The 15,078-nt window shown below is 39.2% G+C and overlaps 1 protein-coding gene across 1 annotated transcript in view; it reads left to right on the forward strand.

Moving 5' to 3' along the window:
- The first annotated feature begins 8,637 nt into the window (after positions 1 to 8,637).
- LOC148019808 (Zinc finger C-x8-C-x5-C-x3-H type family protein) overlaps positions 8,638 to 15,078 on the forward strand; it is a 36,653-nt gene continuing 30,212 nt past the window's right edge. Inside the window, exons 1-4 of the mRNA XM_087699984.1 lie at positions 8,638 to 8,966; positions 9,987 to 10,071; positions 10,295 to 10,432; positions 10,515 to 10,603. Of these exons, the coding sequence (XP_087556110.1) occupies positions 8,760 to 8,966; positions 9,987 to 10,071; positions 10,295 to 10,432; positions 10,515 to 10,603 (519 nt within the window). The 5' untranslated portion in view covers positions 8,638 to 8,759. The remainder of the gene's footprint in view (positions 8,967 to 9,986; positions 10,072 to 10,294; positions 10,433 to 10,514; positions 10,604 to 15,078) is intronic.

Below are 15,078 nucleotides of genomic sequence, written 5' to 3' on the forward strand. Positions count from 1 at the left end.
ATTGTTGTATGCTTGTTGTCCAAACTGTATTACAGCAATAAACCCTACTAAAATTGAGCTAAACAAGAACTATCTAATCCAAATAGCACCTCAAAGCATCACCATAACATTTAGGCATCAAGATAGCATCCTAAAAGCATTACATAAGGAATGGAAAACTCAATGTATACTATTCCACAGGGTATACATCATATCTTTCTATTTCCATAGTCAATGGCTGAGCAAGATCTTTCCAAAGAGTACTCAAGAGCAAGCCAAGAAATGCCAAGATGAATGCCAAGTATAGTGTCATGTGCAAGGAGCAAGACAATAGCCACTAGAGGTTATTTTCAACTAGAACAAGGGATGTATTGGCAATGTAAATTATGCTAGTAACCTATAAGGCCTCTAAAGTAGCTACTAACCATGGTAGGGCCTCAAGCAATGCCCAAACAATCTCTTGAAAGCCCTAGAATAAGCCTTCATAAGCCTAGACCAAGCTAAGACAATGCATACCTTGAAAGAATGAAGGGTGGACTACCATGAAAGCTTTAAGTCAAGTCGTTCTTCTCATATTGAAGCAAGTGATGTTGAAGCTTCTCAAATTCCTGCTCTATTACCAATTAAAAGGTGGAGCATAAGTGAAAGTAAGAAGATATGCAAGAGCTATGGAGGTTCAAGCAAGAAGAGAGAGATCGATGTGTGGGAACTCTAATAGTCACAATGTGTGACTTGTCTTCCCTTATTTTATTGCCACTTCAAATGTAGAGCCCAAGTGAAAGCACATAAGTGGAAGCAAGAGCAAAGAAAGAGCTATAGCAAATGGAGCAAGAGAGAGAGCATATGTGGATGTGGAAAGTGAAACAGTCACAATGTGTGATTGGCCTTCTCTTATTCAATAGTCACTAAAAGAATAAAGTGATAATGATGGGTACCTACCACTTGCAGTGCACATGTGTCCGGTCATGATGTGTGTAGTAAATATAGAGCGGCATAGGCATATACAGCTTTATCCCCAACAATCTTCCACTAAAAAATGAATGTGCCTCGAGTGAGAAGAGAACAAGAAAAGTGACAAAGTACAACAGGATGAGAAATAGGCATCATCTCATCCTATGCTCATCATCTTCCTAAAGAAGGCAAAACCTTCCACTAAAGTAACTTTTAGTGAGCAAATCTATAGGATTCTCATGTATTGAGATATTGACAAGCTCAATACACTTGTTCTCTATCACCTTCCTTATGAAGTAATGGCACACCTCAATGTGCTTTATCTTTGTATGGAAGACTAGATTCTTAGCTAACTAAATAGCACTCATAAAATGCGAATGCAATGTAGAAATAATAGGAATACCAATGTCTACCCACTAGATAGCCTAACAATAGGACCTCGTTGTATATTGCAAGCCTTGGTGAATGCAATATACTTTGCCTCAATAGTAGATAAGGCCATGTATTTTTACACTTTAGACTTTAGCACCTCCAACAAAGGTGAAGACATACCCAAATTGGACTTCCTACTATATGTCTTGCATAGTCAGAGTCAATGTAACCCACTGTGATTGTAGTATCACGGCCACCATAGCAAATGCACATATTTGCAGTGCCTTTCAGGTACCTCATGATACCCTCCGTGACGTTCCAATGTCATTGGCCAAGTGTAGCCATACATCGTGCCACAACTCTCCATTGCAAATTCTATGTCAAAGTGAGTGGCAATCATGACATATATCAAACTATCCAATGTGGATGCATAAGCCATCTCAACCTTTTGTTCATATGACTGGGGACAATCATGAATGATCTTCACGTGGGAAGGTAAAAGACAACCAATGGGCTTAATATCTTGCATATAGAAGCCCTCAAGGATATTCTATATGTACTCCTTCTATGACAAGTAAAGGAGCCCCTTAGAGCAATTGTGTGTGATGCACATTCCAAGAATATGTAATAGAGATCCATATCTAACTAAGCAACCAAGGCCAATATCAAGCGTAGGGTAGTTATCTTGACTGCAAGAGAAAAGACCTTATCAAAGTCAAAACCATGCTTTTGCTTAAAATACTTAGCAATTAATTTGGCCTTATATGCTAGCTTAGACATCTAGGGGTAATCTTCAACTTGTACATCCACTTGCATAGCAATGTATGTTTCCCATTAGGCAAGGAACCAAATCCCATGTATGGTTTTTCTATAGTGAATCAAACTTAGATTGCATGGCCCTCTCCCGAGAGTGACTATCACTTCTATGCATGGGCTCCTCATAAAAAGTAAGAGGTTCGCCAGAATCTGTTACCATAACATAGATCACGGTAGGTGCAAATCAATTAGGTTGATGTCTATCTCTAGTATACCATTTGAAAATAAATTGTGGGGCTTATACATTTGATCTAACATCATGATCATGGGCCATTGGAATATCAATTGAGTGCAAGCTATCTAGTTAGTTATCCAATAACAAGAGGCTCCTCCTAAAATATCACCTTGCGTACCTCAACTACTTGTTCAGGCTACTTATGCATCTTCTCCTCATGGAAAACAATATCATGGCTATGGATAACCTTCCGAACCTACGAATCCCATAGGTGATGGAGCATTTCACCTACATCTATAACCTACGGATCGCATAGGTGATAGACCATTTCACCTACATCTATATAACTAAGAAATATGCATTTCATTGACTTAGGATCTTACTTATTACATTTGTCCTTGGGTACATGGTAGAAAGCCTCACATCAAAAGACTCTAAGATGCGCATATGAGAGAGGTTTTCCAAACCATACCTCCTATGCAACTTGGCAACCAATAGTAGTATTATGGTAAGCCTACCTAGCTAAGCCTAATGTGGACTCTTTCTTGAATGGTTCTATTCATGAGTTGTGCAACACCATTTTAGGATGGATTATATGGGGCAATCAACTATCACTTAGTACCTCTCTCATTACAAAACTTCTCAAACGCTTTAAAAACATGCTCATCCCCATTGTCAGACCTTAAGCATTTTAGCCTATACCCAAACTCATTCTCAACAAGAGTAAGCCAATTTTGAAAGGTAGATAAGACATCCAATTTCTACTTAATAAGATATGCCTAGATCTTATGCAAAACATCATCAATGAATGTGGCAAAGTACTTTATGCCGCCCAATGATTGACATGGCATGGGAGCAGATACATCACAATGCATAAGAGCCACAGGTTTACACGTGCATGTAATGCCAAACTTCTTATGAGAACTACACACGGTTAGCCTGCCATAAAGACGATAGTCACGTGAATCAAAACTTTTGAAGTTAAGGGGTGGAATATACTACAAATAAAAAAGCATTTTCACTTCTTTTAAGAACATGTACCCAAGGTGATGGTGCCATAAAAATACACATGGTATGTCCATCATAGCCAAAACATGGTCAATAGACCCAAATACAAGCAACTGATAGAGGCTGCCAACCTTGGCACCTTGAGTAAAGTCAAGATTCCCATGGATAATCTTTCATGTGGAATCACCAAAAGATACATAATATCATGCATCATCCGATTCTCCAAGAGAGAATAGGCTTTTGGTCAAAGTCAGAACATGGTGTACATTATGCAAAACAAAAGTGTTGCCTCAAGCAAACTGCAATCTAACGTCAATAATATCCAATGCCAAGTCATTTCCTAGTCTCGTAGAATTTATCATATTACAAAAGGAATGAAACCAGTCTCTATGCGGGGTAATATGGAAAGAAGTCCTCGAAGCAAGCACCCAATACCGAGAAAAAGTGAACGAGGCATCAACTAATTGATTAGAATCAAGAGAAGAAGCTGCTAAGATGTAATCATCATATTAGACTCGGGCTCCAAGGCATTTATCTCCTCAAATTTCATGCAGGACTTACTAGGAACAATGTTGCAATTGTTAGACTTATCATGCACTTTGCCTTTGCCTTTCTCCTTATACTTATCATCCCACATCTTCTAGCAATGTGGGCTAATATGAATGTACTTCCCATAGTAATGACATGTAAGAGAGGCCTTAAAACCATAAGAATTAGAGCAAGATAGCTCGTGAGATTAATACCTCTATGAGTCTCTACCACGGCAGTCATTATTGCTCTTACCATCATGTCTACCTCTAACAGTCAATGCATGAGAAGTATAGGATGCATCCACATTCTCTCTATTTATCTCATGTATGATGAGTAAGGCACTCCCAACATCTTGGAGTTTCAAACCATCCTTAGACATATTAGCACACATGGCAGTATAGAAAGCATCCCATGACTTAAGAAGTATCGCAAGCAAAAACAAGGGAGGGACATTATCCTTGAACTCAATGCACTATGAAGTCAATTGTCTGAAAATAGAATGAAATTTGTTCAAATGTATGAACACACTAGTCATTGCCTTCATGCAAAGTTCCATGATCCATTTCAACCAATACATATGTGAAGCATGACTTTGCTTGTCATAAAGATTCCATATCTTTTTCCATAATTGTCAAGCATTATCTTCAAGTACAACAACATTAAAGTAAACTTGTTTAGATAATGACAATATAATGGGGGATTTACATAGCTCATCCAACTCATCCTAATCATATTGATCCATGCCTTCAAGCTTTACACTCTTGGTTCTCAATAGCCTAACATGCTTCTTTTGAACCAATACTTGTCATATATGTGTCTTTCAATAGGTGAAAATTATGCCATCAAGCTTTTTAATATTGAAAATAGTACTATCATTCAAGGAACGAGGCATAATGACAATATACCAATGAAAAATCTAAGAGAATGGGATGATATAAATGAGTACGAATCAGTCCCCAAGACTTAGCAAAAAAAAGGGCAAAACAAGAGGGAATACTAAAATATAAGTTGTCCACCAACTTATGCAATAGACTACCAAAGTACAATGTCTGCTCTCCAAGACAATAATGAAAACTATAACTTCATCAATGTTGAAATAAAGACATTAGTATATGCCAATCCAACTATGGCAAATAGCCAAGAAAGCAAGCTCCCACTAACAAGGATATCCAAGTAGCAATCAAGATACAAAGAATGCAACTAGCAATGATTAAGCATAGCCCATCAGTACTAAAGACAATTACAAACTCAAAGTGTCAATAAACCATAATTCCATAAGCATATACATCATTGATAAATTGTCAACCGAAGATAAGTGCCGGCATCCAAATCATACAGAATCAAATCAGCCCATAAGTGGGAGTAATTGCATCCAATAGCATACAGGAGAGCATATACATGAACCAAGAGTCCCACTATCTCAAAGAACCAAGCTCTAACAAGTAAGTACAAGCATCTCCCATGGGAAGCAAAACCGGAATGCAAAAGTGAGCAGACAAAGCTCAATACATATACATCAAAGCATCTGGGAAGACCAAGTGCATCACAAATACATCTGGGAGTATAAATGTCTTATGAAGCTTCAATACTTGTAAGTGAGTAAGCATGGAAGCTCAAAGCAACTGACCAAAGCTCAATTATATCAAATGTAGCTAAAATCCAAGTGACAAAGCATATCGTAACCAAATCCGAGTTCATACATCAATGTTAGACATCACCATAGATATGCAACATACTTGAAATACCATATAGACATAATAGGTATTGAAAGCATGAAACTCACTATTATATGTGTGTTGTTCAAAACTGTTACAATAGTAATAAACCTTTGCAAAACTGAGCTAATCAAGCTCTAAATAATCCAAATAGCATCCCAAAGCATAATCATACCATCCATGCACCAAAATAGTATCTCTAAAGCATCAAACATGCAATATGGAATTTATTGTTTGCTGTCTATACCAGAATTTTTTTATTCTATATAAAATAGAGAACTAGAAAATATACAAAGTTCACTCTATGCTTTGATCTGTGGCTCTCATTGCAATCTTTATCTCTAGATACAAAACATCTGAATCCGATATTGTGTGCAAAAGTTATGGCCAAAATATAAAGTGTTATCAAGTTACCACAATTATCCACAAGTTTTGTAACATGCTTTATATACACTCAAAATGGATAAAATGGTTACTTCTTAGCCCAATAAGCACTCAAGAAGACTCAACTAAGCCCTGAAAAGCTCCTCAATAAGCAGGGAGCAAGCTAGACTAAGCTGGGAGAAGGAAAGACTCAATGCATACATCGGGAGAAAGAAACAATGGTTGACATGAAACCTTGAGCTAAAGCTTTGAATCTGAGCCGAAGCAAAGGATGAAGAAGCTCTTTGAATGCCTGCTTTGATACCATATGAAAGATAGAGCCAGAGTGAAAGCACACAAGCAGAAGCAAGAGCAAAGTAAGAGCTATGATTAATGGATTAAGAGAGTAAGAGAGAGAGAGACACCATATGTGAGAACTCCAATGGTCACAATATATGATTGGCCTTCCCTTATTCAATAGTCGTTGAAAGAATAAAGAATAAAGTGACAGTAATGGGCACCCACCACTTGCAGTGTATAGGTGTGTGATCATGATGTGTGTAGTAAATACAGGGCGGTAGACATAGGCACCTTTCCACTGGGTGGAAGAAAAACAAATAAAGTGACAATGATGGGCATCCACCACCTATAGTATACATGTGTGTGGATATAATGTACAAGTAAATGTAGATGGCTAGGCATAGGTGGCCTTTAACCCTTAATATGAAAAATCTTCCTCTTAGTAATGTACTTTTAATGTTAGGGCTTTGGTCCCCTCTCGCATACGAGACATTACAATAGATGTCTACAATGGAGTTGAGCATAATGCATATGTTGTTACTACAATACACTACAAACGATGCTAAGTTGTAGTTCCCATGTTTTAGATGCTTTATGTATGGTCTCTTACTATTTTTATTAAACAATATAATGCCATCTTTGTGACATTGAAGGCTTGTAAGGGCTTATATTCTTCGTAAAGTATAAGTGCTATGTTTATAAGGATGGCTTAGTTAAGACAACGAGCTTGTTAATAATAATGTTTGTGGTCTTGTGGCACACTTTTTGTCGATGGGTATTTGTAATACTTTGTGACATATATTGTTGGCTATAATAGTTTTACAAGGGGCAGAACATGCTTAAGGATTTCATTCATTTAAGGAGATATCTTGTGCAATATCTCATACTTTACAACAAAATGGAGCAGTCTAGAGAAAAAGTATAAAAAACATTGGGTTGAAATTATGTGACAAAGGTATTTTCATAGCTAAGCATTTCTATGGCCTTTTAAATGCTTAGTGACATTGAAAAATCAACATGTTTATAATCACTCAAGGTTCAAACATATGATTCTAAGTATGCCTTGAGGATGAAAATTCTTTAAGAGGGGAGAACTCCCATGCATTTGAAATATTTTGTACATAAGCAAGATGTGATTGACATGTAGATATGAACTTATGGTGGGAAGGGAAGGGAGTTTGCTATGGTGGGTAACATGGCAAATACTTGGAAGGGGCATCTAAAGTTAGGATTAGGGGAGCCTTAGAAGATTGAATGGTTAGGGCCATTGATAGGTTGGGTAGACACCTATTAAAATAGAGTGGGAGTTGAGAAAAACAAGCTCGAGTCTATATGAGACTATGGATGGGTAGAGAAGGCATCTTATACTCATGTATTGTTTTTTTGTACATGTAGGTTCTTTATCTTTGCTTACAAGGGTCACTACAGCTTGGAGATCTTAGCTCTTGATGTGGTAATGATGTTTACAGTCTCTTTTAGGTGCTTTATCTTATTGGGCTTTAGTTATGCCATCTTTTTTATAGCCAAGATCTCTTGAGGAGTACAAAGTTGGTTTGTTTGGACAATTTCAATGAGGATCACAAAATTAGTGAGGTTGAAATAGGCAATCAACTTTGATGTCCACGATTATCGGTAGGCAATTAATTTTGATACCCATGATTTCTTCCTTGTGAATCCCTTTTGATTTTGTGCTTTAGCTTGTTGATCTTCCCTTGCCCTAGTAATGCTTGATGGTATCTTTCTATAGCCAAGTCTTTTGAGGAGTAGATAAGAGTGAGCTTGATAAATGGAAATTTATTTGGTTATACAATGGTATGCCCAAGTAGTGCACAAACATAACCATCCCTTAATGTTGGAATGGTAATCTACTTAGGCAATTTAGATTTAAAAAAGTGTACAGTAGGCCCATTGCATTGAAGCATTGCCATGGAGGAGGAGGAGGAGGAGAGATCCTCATAGGCAATGCTAACAAAAGCTTGCACTAAACAATACGACATATAATAAAAGTGCCCGAATTTCAACTTTCAAAATTAAGAGCATATCCAATTTCAACTAAGATTTCTAAATGTTTTTTTTTCTGTGCACTGCAAACTGAGATATGTGATCATTGTTTGCGTAGTAGAGTGTGCCCACAGAAGATACGTGGATGCAAATGTTCACAAAAAACACTTTCAGTATAGTAAATACAAAAACCTGTAACTCAAAAATTCAGAGGGATTTTGGGAACCATTTGCAAATATTTGTCATTTAAATACTTCAAATTTTTAATAAATGTCAAAATACTTTCTATAAATTTGAAAAATTTTAATTAAAGAATTGTTATTGTTACAATATATTTTACATGAAACTTTGGTTTTTCGTGAACACCGCTTGGGCGAGGGGCACTAATAATACAAAGCCATGGTGTAGTAGGCCTAGGACCCCCGACCCCATTTGGGATTTTGGGGAGATTTGACATAGCGGAACTTGAGAGAGAGAGAGAGAGAGAGAGAGAGAGCATTGCGTCGTGATCCGGGGTTCACTCACCAGCTTGGGAGTCGTTCATCATCATGCCCCCGAAGCCCAATCCCAACAAAGCCTCCAAGGAGAAGCAGAAAGCAGACCAGGCCAAGAAGCAGAAGCTCGTCGAAGACAAGACCTTCGGCCTCAAGAACAAGAACAAGAGCAAAAACGTGCAGAAGTATGTCCAGAGCCTCCAGCAGTCTGTCCAGCCCCGCCCCAAAAAACAGGACGAGGACCCTAAGGCTGCCGCTAAGGTTAGGCTCCGATGTTCTTTGATTCCTGCATAATCTTAGGTTTGGTTAATCCTAAGGTTCATGACATACAGCTTGTCAGGCATGCCAATCCCAAGGTCAATCGCATTTAGCCTAGTAATCATGCATGCCTGTGCAGTGATAGAGTTTTTCATGTCTTTGGCTTCTTCATACTCTTAGGTTTGGTTAATCCTAAGGCTAATGACATTCAGCCTTGCAGGCGTATGCCAATCTCAAGATCAATCACATCTAGCCTAGTAATTGTGTGTGTCTGTTCAGTGCTAGAGTTTTCTATCGGAGCCTCCTGTCACAAGAAGTTTTTGACATTTTTCCATGCGGCAAAAAGGGCTCTTTCTTCCTTGCCTTTCCTTTTAGTGTTCAACATCACGAGCTTCTATTCAGGTTCAGGAGGCACCACATACCTAGCCAGGTGCCCCTGGGGACAGGGAGACTGCTGGCGCGACCCCCCCCCCCCCCCCCCCCCCCCCCCCGCCCCCAAAAAAAAAGGCTGGCAATGCCCTGCCCCCACCTGTACCTAGCTATGTATGCGACCCCTCCCTCACAGAAGCTCATGATGTTTCATAATTCACAATGTGGGAGGAATTATAGCGAGGATGTGTTTAAAACTTCTTGGATGTGGGTGTGGCAGTATTTGAATAGCAATTTCTCAGTTTGCACAGGAGTTGGCTACTGGTTGACTCGTCCTTTTGAGACTCTGATTTGCACAATCATTGCATTGGCTAGATCATGTACAGTCTGCCTGTTGTATGCATGATGCTACAATTTGGTTGAACACCGTGCCATTGACTGCTTGATGTCAGAATCTGTTCTGTGAGAGGTGACTTGTGTTGCACTGCACTTACATCCTTTTCTGCAACAAGGAATTGACTTTGATGAATCTGGTTTGTGGTAACTTTGGATTCCACTTCGGAGTGCCGACAAGATGTGCACTGCTGCAATATTCTATGTCTGTTGCCTGATCCTTTAACATGCATCTGTTGATGAATTGTCGTGACTTTGCAGAAAAAGAAAGAGGAAGAACTTCAAAGAGAGAAAGAGCTAAATGATCTTTTCAAAGTGGCCATCAGCCAACCCAAGGTGCCTGTTGGTATGGTTGTAAATCTCACTACAATCTGCATTTCAGTGACTGTTTGTATTCTAAACATGCTTTGAGCATTATTTCATGTTGTAAACTGCAGCATCGTCATTGGATGTGTTGTGGGTACACGTTGATAGATGAAGGGAGTGTGCAGCTGCTTTAGTTATGGCCTCAAAACTGCTGATCACATGTTTGCCACTAACTCTCTCATTCCCCATAAATTTTTATGCAGGGGTGGATCCCAAATCTGTTGTTTGTGAGTTTTTCAGGCGAGGACAATGTGCAAAGGGCTTTAAGTGCAAATATTCCCATGATTTGAATGTGGAGAGAAAGGGAGAAAAGATAGATCTATACAGTGATCAAAGGGATGGTAAGGATGCATGCTATTGAGATTTGAACCATAAACATTTTGTATCGTATTAACCTTGTGAGTCTTTCTTTCAAATTTCTAGCAACAATGGAGGATTGGGACCAGGAAACTCTAGAAAAGGTTGTTGAATCCAAGAACAAGGAGTACAGCCAAAACAAGCCCACTGAAATTGTATGAAGCCTTACTTATCTGTACCTCATTACTTTTGAATTTTTTTCATGGGGTTGGGTTTTTCGTGGTTCTATAATGGTGCCGCATGTGACAAAGAGGTTGTCATTAGGATGCTAACTTTTGAGGAGATTTGTATTGTTGCTTCTTTCTGTTGGCTTTATGCAAGGTGATAACTCTTATATCTTAAAATACAGTTGCTCTAAATCCATGAATGAAATACTCTACTGAACTTGAAAGAGTCCGATCCATTTTTTGCTCTGACAAGGGAAAGTGCAACATTGAGGGTGATTTGCCATGTCACCATCTAGCAACACTGTGGGTCACAACTACATCCCAAGGGTTGGTGTTCTATATTGCCAACCCACACCATCTTGGTATACATGTGTTGGCCAATGGGCCAAAAGTCCAAAAGCGGTGATCGCACAACAATGTACACAAGAGGGTCTTGAGTCATATAAGTAGGACTTGGTTACCCTAATCCCAAATTGTCCTTAGTGCATTTGTACTAAGTCACTTTATAAGCACTGTGACCAATGCTATTGGTGCCCATCCGGATGTCCAAGGATATAACTACTAGTCTCAATCCCTTGTGTACAAAACATACTAGGAGCACCAGATGCATTGCCAAACATGTCCGTTTGCATATTGGGGACCATTCCAGTGTGAGTATACATGGGATTTGCATTCCACCGGCCAATCCCAAGATACATTTGCCCATACATTCCATACATTATTGGCTACATATCAAAAACATTTGGACCATACATGTCAAATGAAGCAGTACCATGACCATCTATAGCATGAAACATAGGTCTACCATCAAAGTATATTGGATGTCTTACATTTGGATGCATATCTTGCTGTCCAAAAGGCATAGTGCTTGCCTTTCCAAGATTCCTACACATCTCAATCCTCTTCCTCTTACTCATTTTCAGCATCTTTATGTGTTGAAGTACCAACTTCATTAGCAAAACTAGCATTTACAGCATGTTTCTCATGCTAAGTGCCCACACCAAGAGTAGGCATCACATTATTTTCATTGGCTTTTGATGATGCATTACCAAAGTGCATTCTTCACTATTGGAAGATGACATGTTTGCTGAATTTTACCATAGTTGAGAACAATTTCTTTGAATTGCTTGCTATCTCAAATTGCAATCAAGTGCCTTGGGTCTACCTATTTGAGAGTTGTTGGATCTAAACAATGGAACCATGACACCTAAAGAGCTTTGAGATGAAGAATATGGGGCAAGCCTCACACATACTTGGTATGTGCATTATGTGCAATCACTCTAAATGACTTTTCTACTTGTCCTAGAAGGAGTACATTCACAGAGTACTTGAGTGATTCCATATGTAGGATAGTAAGCCTATTGGCTATCCACTACCTTCTCATATGAAGGTTAATCAAGAAGATTATCCCTAGTTAGATGATGAGAGAGTCAAGATACCTAAGGTCTCATATGTATCTCTAGTGGGCAATTTGATGTATGCCATGATAGTAATTTGACTTGACATAGTATTTACAATGGGAGGTATGGAAGTTATATAGCAACATTTCACAAGCAACATTGGGATGCCGTGAAGGATATCATGAGATATCTTAAAGGCACTGTAGATATATGCATTTGCTATGGTAGCCAGGATATAGGAGTTGTGGGTTACACGGACTTAGATTATATAGTACATGCATACAATAGAAAGTCCACCTCTGGATATGTCCTTACCTTTGCTAGAGGTATTATCTTGGGTGTTGAAACGCATAGCCTTGTCTACTACTAAGATTGATATACTGTAGTGATTATGGCTTGCAAGGAGGCCCTATGGTTAGTAGGCCATCTAGTTACAGATCTTGATATGACTATGACTCCTACACTACATTTAGATTTGATGAGTGTCATTCAGTTGGCCCACGATCTGGTCTTTCATATGAAGACAAAGTACATTGAGATGTGCTATTTCTTCATTTAAGCACCACCCTCAAAACCATCCTAAACATGAGTAGCGGACAATAAATATACCTTGTCATACCCACCACCCACAATGTATGCCCTTAACATCCTATAGGAGATGAAAGTGTAGTTGTCATGCATGGACCATCATGATCCTGTGAGCAAACAATGGTTTTGTGTATGTCATCAAATCTTGTCTCAAGCAAGTTGACCCTTTGATACCAATGAAACATCCTTGTCGGATCCAACTTCCACATGAGAGATTGCACAAGTGGTAATCATGACAAATAACATAAATGGAATGGATATTAGACTCGTCTCCTAGCAATAGAGTCAAACATGTTTACCTCTCAAGCTTGGGAGCTAGGAGCAAACTGGATCATGACCACACTCCAAGAGTTTGTGTCCCATACCACCAGCCCACCTTCTCCGAGTGGATGGATGCATTGGCCTATGGGCCAAGAGTCCAAGAGTGGTGATCACACAATGTTGTGCACAATAGGGCCTTGAGTCCTATAAATAGGGGTCGACTGCCCTAACCCTAAAGTGCCCCTAGTGCATTGGTACTAGGCCAGTTTATGACCATTGTGACCAATGTTATTAGTGCCCATCCAAATGTCCAAGGATGCACACTTGTACACCACTTAGCTTGACAAGGAGAAGTGTGGTGTTGAGAGATAAAGAAATGGTGTGCCATGTGTTGCTTAGGGATGAAGTGGCACAAAAGCAAGGTCCATTCATGGCATTGTAGTATGCAATCATGTTTTGGGAAGGTGCATTAGGCCCTTGACACGATGATAGAAGCTCCTAGTGTTGTTGGATCAAGTTGTAACCACGACAAATAACATAAATGGAATGGATATTAGACTCGTCTTCTAGCATTAGAGCCAAACATGCTTACCCCTCAAGCTTGGGAGTTGGCAGCAAACTGGATCACGACCATGTTCCAAGAGTTCGTGTCCCATACCACCAGCCCCCCTTCTTCTAGTGTATGGATGCATCAATCTATGGGCCAAGAGTCCAAGAGTGGTGATCACACAAGGGTGTGCACAATAGGGCCTTGAGTCCTATAAATAGGGGTTGACTGCCCTAACCCTAAAGTGCCCCTAGTGCATTTGTACTAGGTCACTTTATGACCATTGTGACCAATGTTATTAGTGCCCATCCAAATGTCCAAGGATGTACACTTGTACACCACCTAGCTCGATGAGGAGAAGTGTGGCGTTGAGAGAGAAAGAAATGATGTGCCATGTGTTGCTTAGGGATGGAGTGGCACAAAAGCAAGGTCCATTCATGGCATTGTAGCATGCAATCATGTATTGGAAATGTGCATTAGGCCCTTGACATGATGAAGCTCCTAGTGTTATTGGATCAAGACAAATACGAGGAAATTGATGATCTTTGTGTGTCGATGTGGAACTCCTATAGTTCACTTGTGTAGGTAGCAACTTAGATATTGCACCCTAAATTTCAAGGCAAAGGTTAGGAGGATGCCCCAACAAGCCACAAGATGTAGAATTAAAGAGTTAGCTTGTTGGATTCAGACTGTTTGGTGGCCCAGTTGGCTGTGTGGATGCTCAAGCATATCAATTTAAGGTTGAGATTGCTTTTTGTGGGAGGATTTTGATTTTGACGGTTTGACATTTTTAGTTAGGTTGTGAGTTCTTATTTAGAGCAATTGTGAAGCTTCTACAATCACATTGCCTCAAAAAAGAGGGATTGCCTTTGATGGAAGAGGCAAATAATCTTGTTTTTGCCAATGTAACTTACACATACTTTATAAGAGTGACCGTAAAGCTTGATACATTTATGCAGCAGTAGGTGAAGCAAGAAGAGGAATATAATCCTGACTTGGAGATTGGTCCTTGACTAGCATTTCAAGACACTCCGATTCTAATTGCAAGTTGGAGCTGCTCCAACATTCACAATGTTTTGGCTTTTCTAGTGTTAATCCTTTATATGATTTTAAATTTGGGCTACAGCCTAATTTTTGATATTTGTGCAAGTCTCCTGTATCTGTTCCAAATTTGTTTCTACAAGATGCACTTATGTCCTTAAGTCTTGGGATGTGTAAAGCATATAGTGTGCACACACGTCTAAGTGCTAGACTAGTAAGTTATATTTTGTAAATGAGATCAAAGTGATACTTTCAAATTTGAAATATGCTCTCACATCTATATTTCACTTTTGCTGATTTTGGTCCAGTACTTACTTCAATAATATGAGCTTAAGAGGCAAAAGTTGCATTATTTATCTATGCCATCCCATCCCTATCCCTTACCTGTTCACTATTTGGCCGTCTTCTATCCCCATTCCCATCCTTGTACCACATTCTATGTTTCTACGGTATCTACGGAACTGAATGATTTCTTGTATTATTCAAGAAGATAGACATGCTTTGGAGCCTCTCAATCTCTTGAATATTGCAGAATGAAAGCATGGGTCATGTGAAGCCTGAATGCAAGTATTCTTAGGGGAAGAGGGAGGGGGAGAGATTTATGAGAATCAGAGAATGAGGGTGTT

Source organism: Lygodium microphyllum, chromosome 19 (genome assembly GCF_053477565.2).
Source record: "Lygodium microphyllum isolate KBCC chromosome 19, Lygodium_microphyllum_v1.1.10, whole genome shotgun sequence".
Classification (NCBI taxonomy): domain Eukaryota; kingdom Viridiplantae; phylum Streptophyta; class Polypodiopsida; order Schizaeales; family Lygodiaceae; genus Lygodium; species Lygodium microphyllum.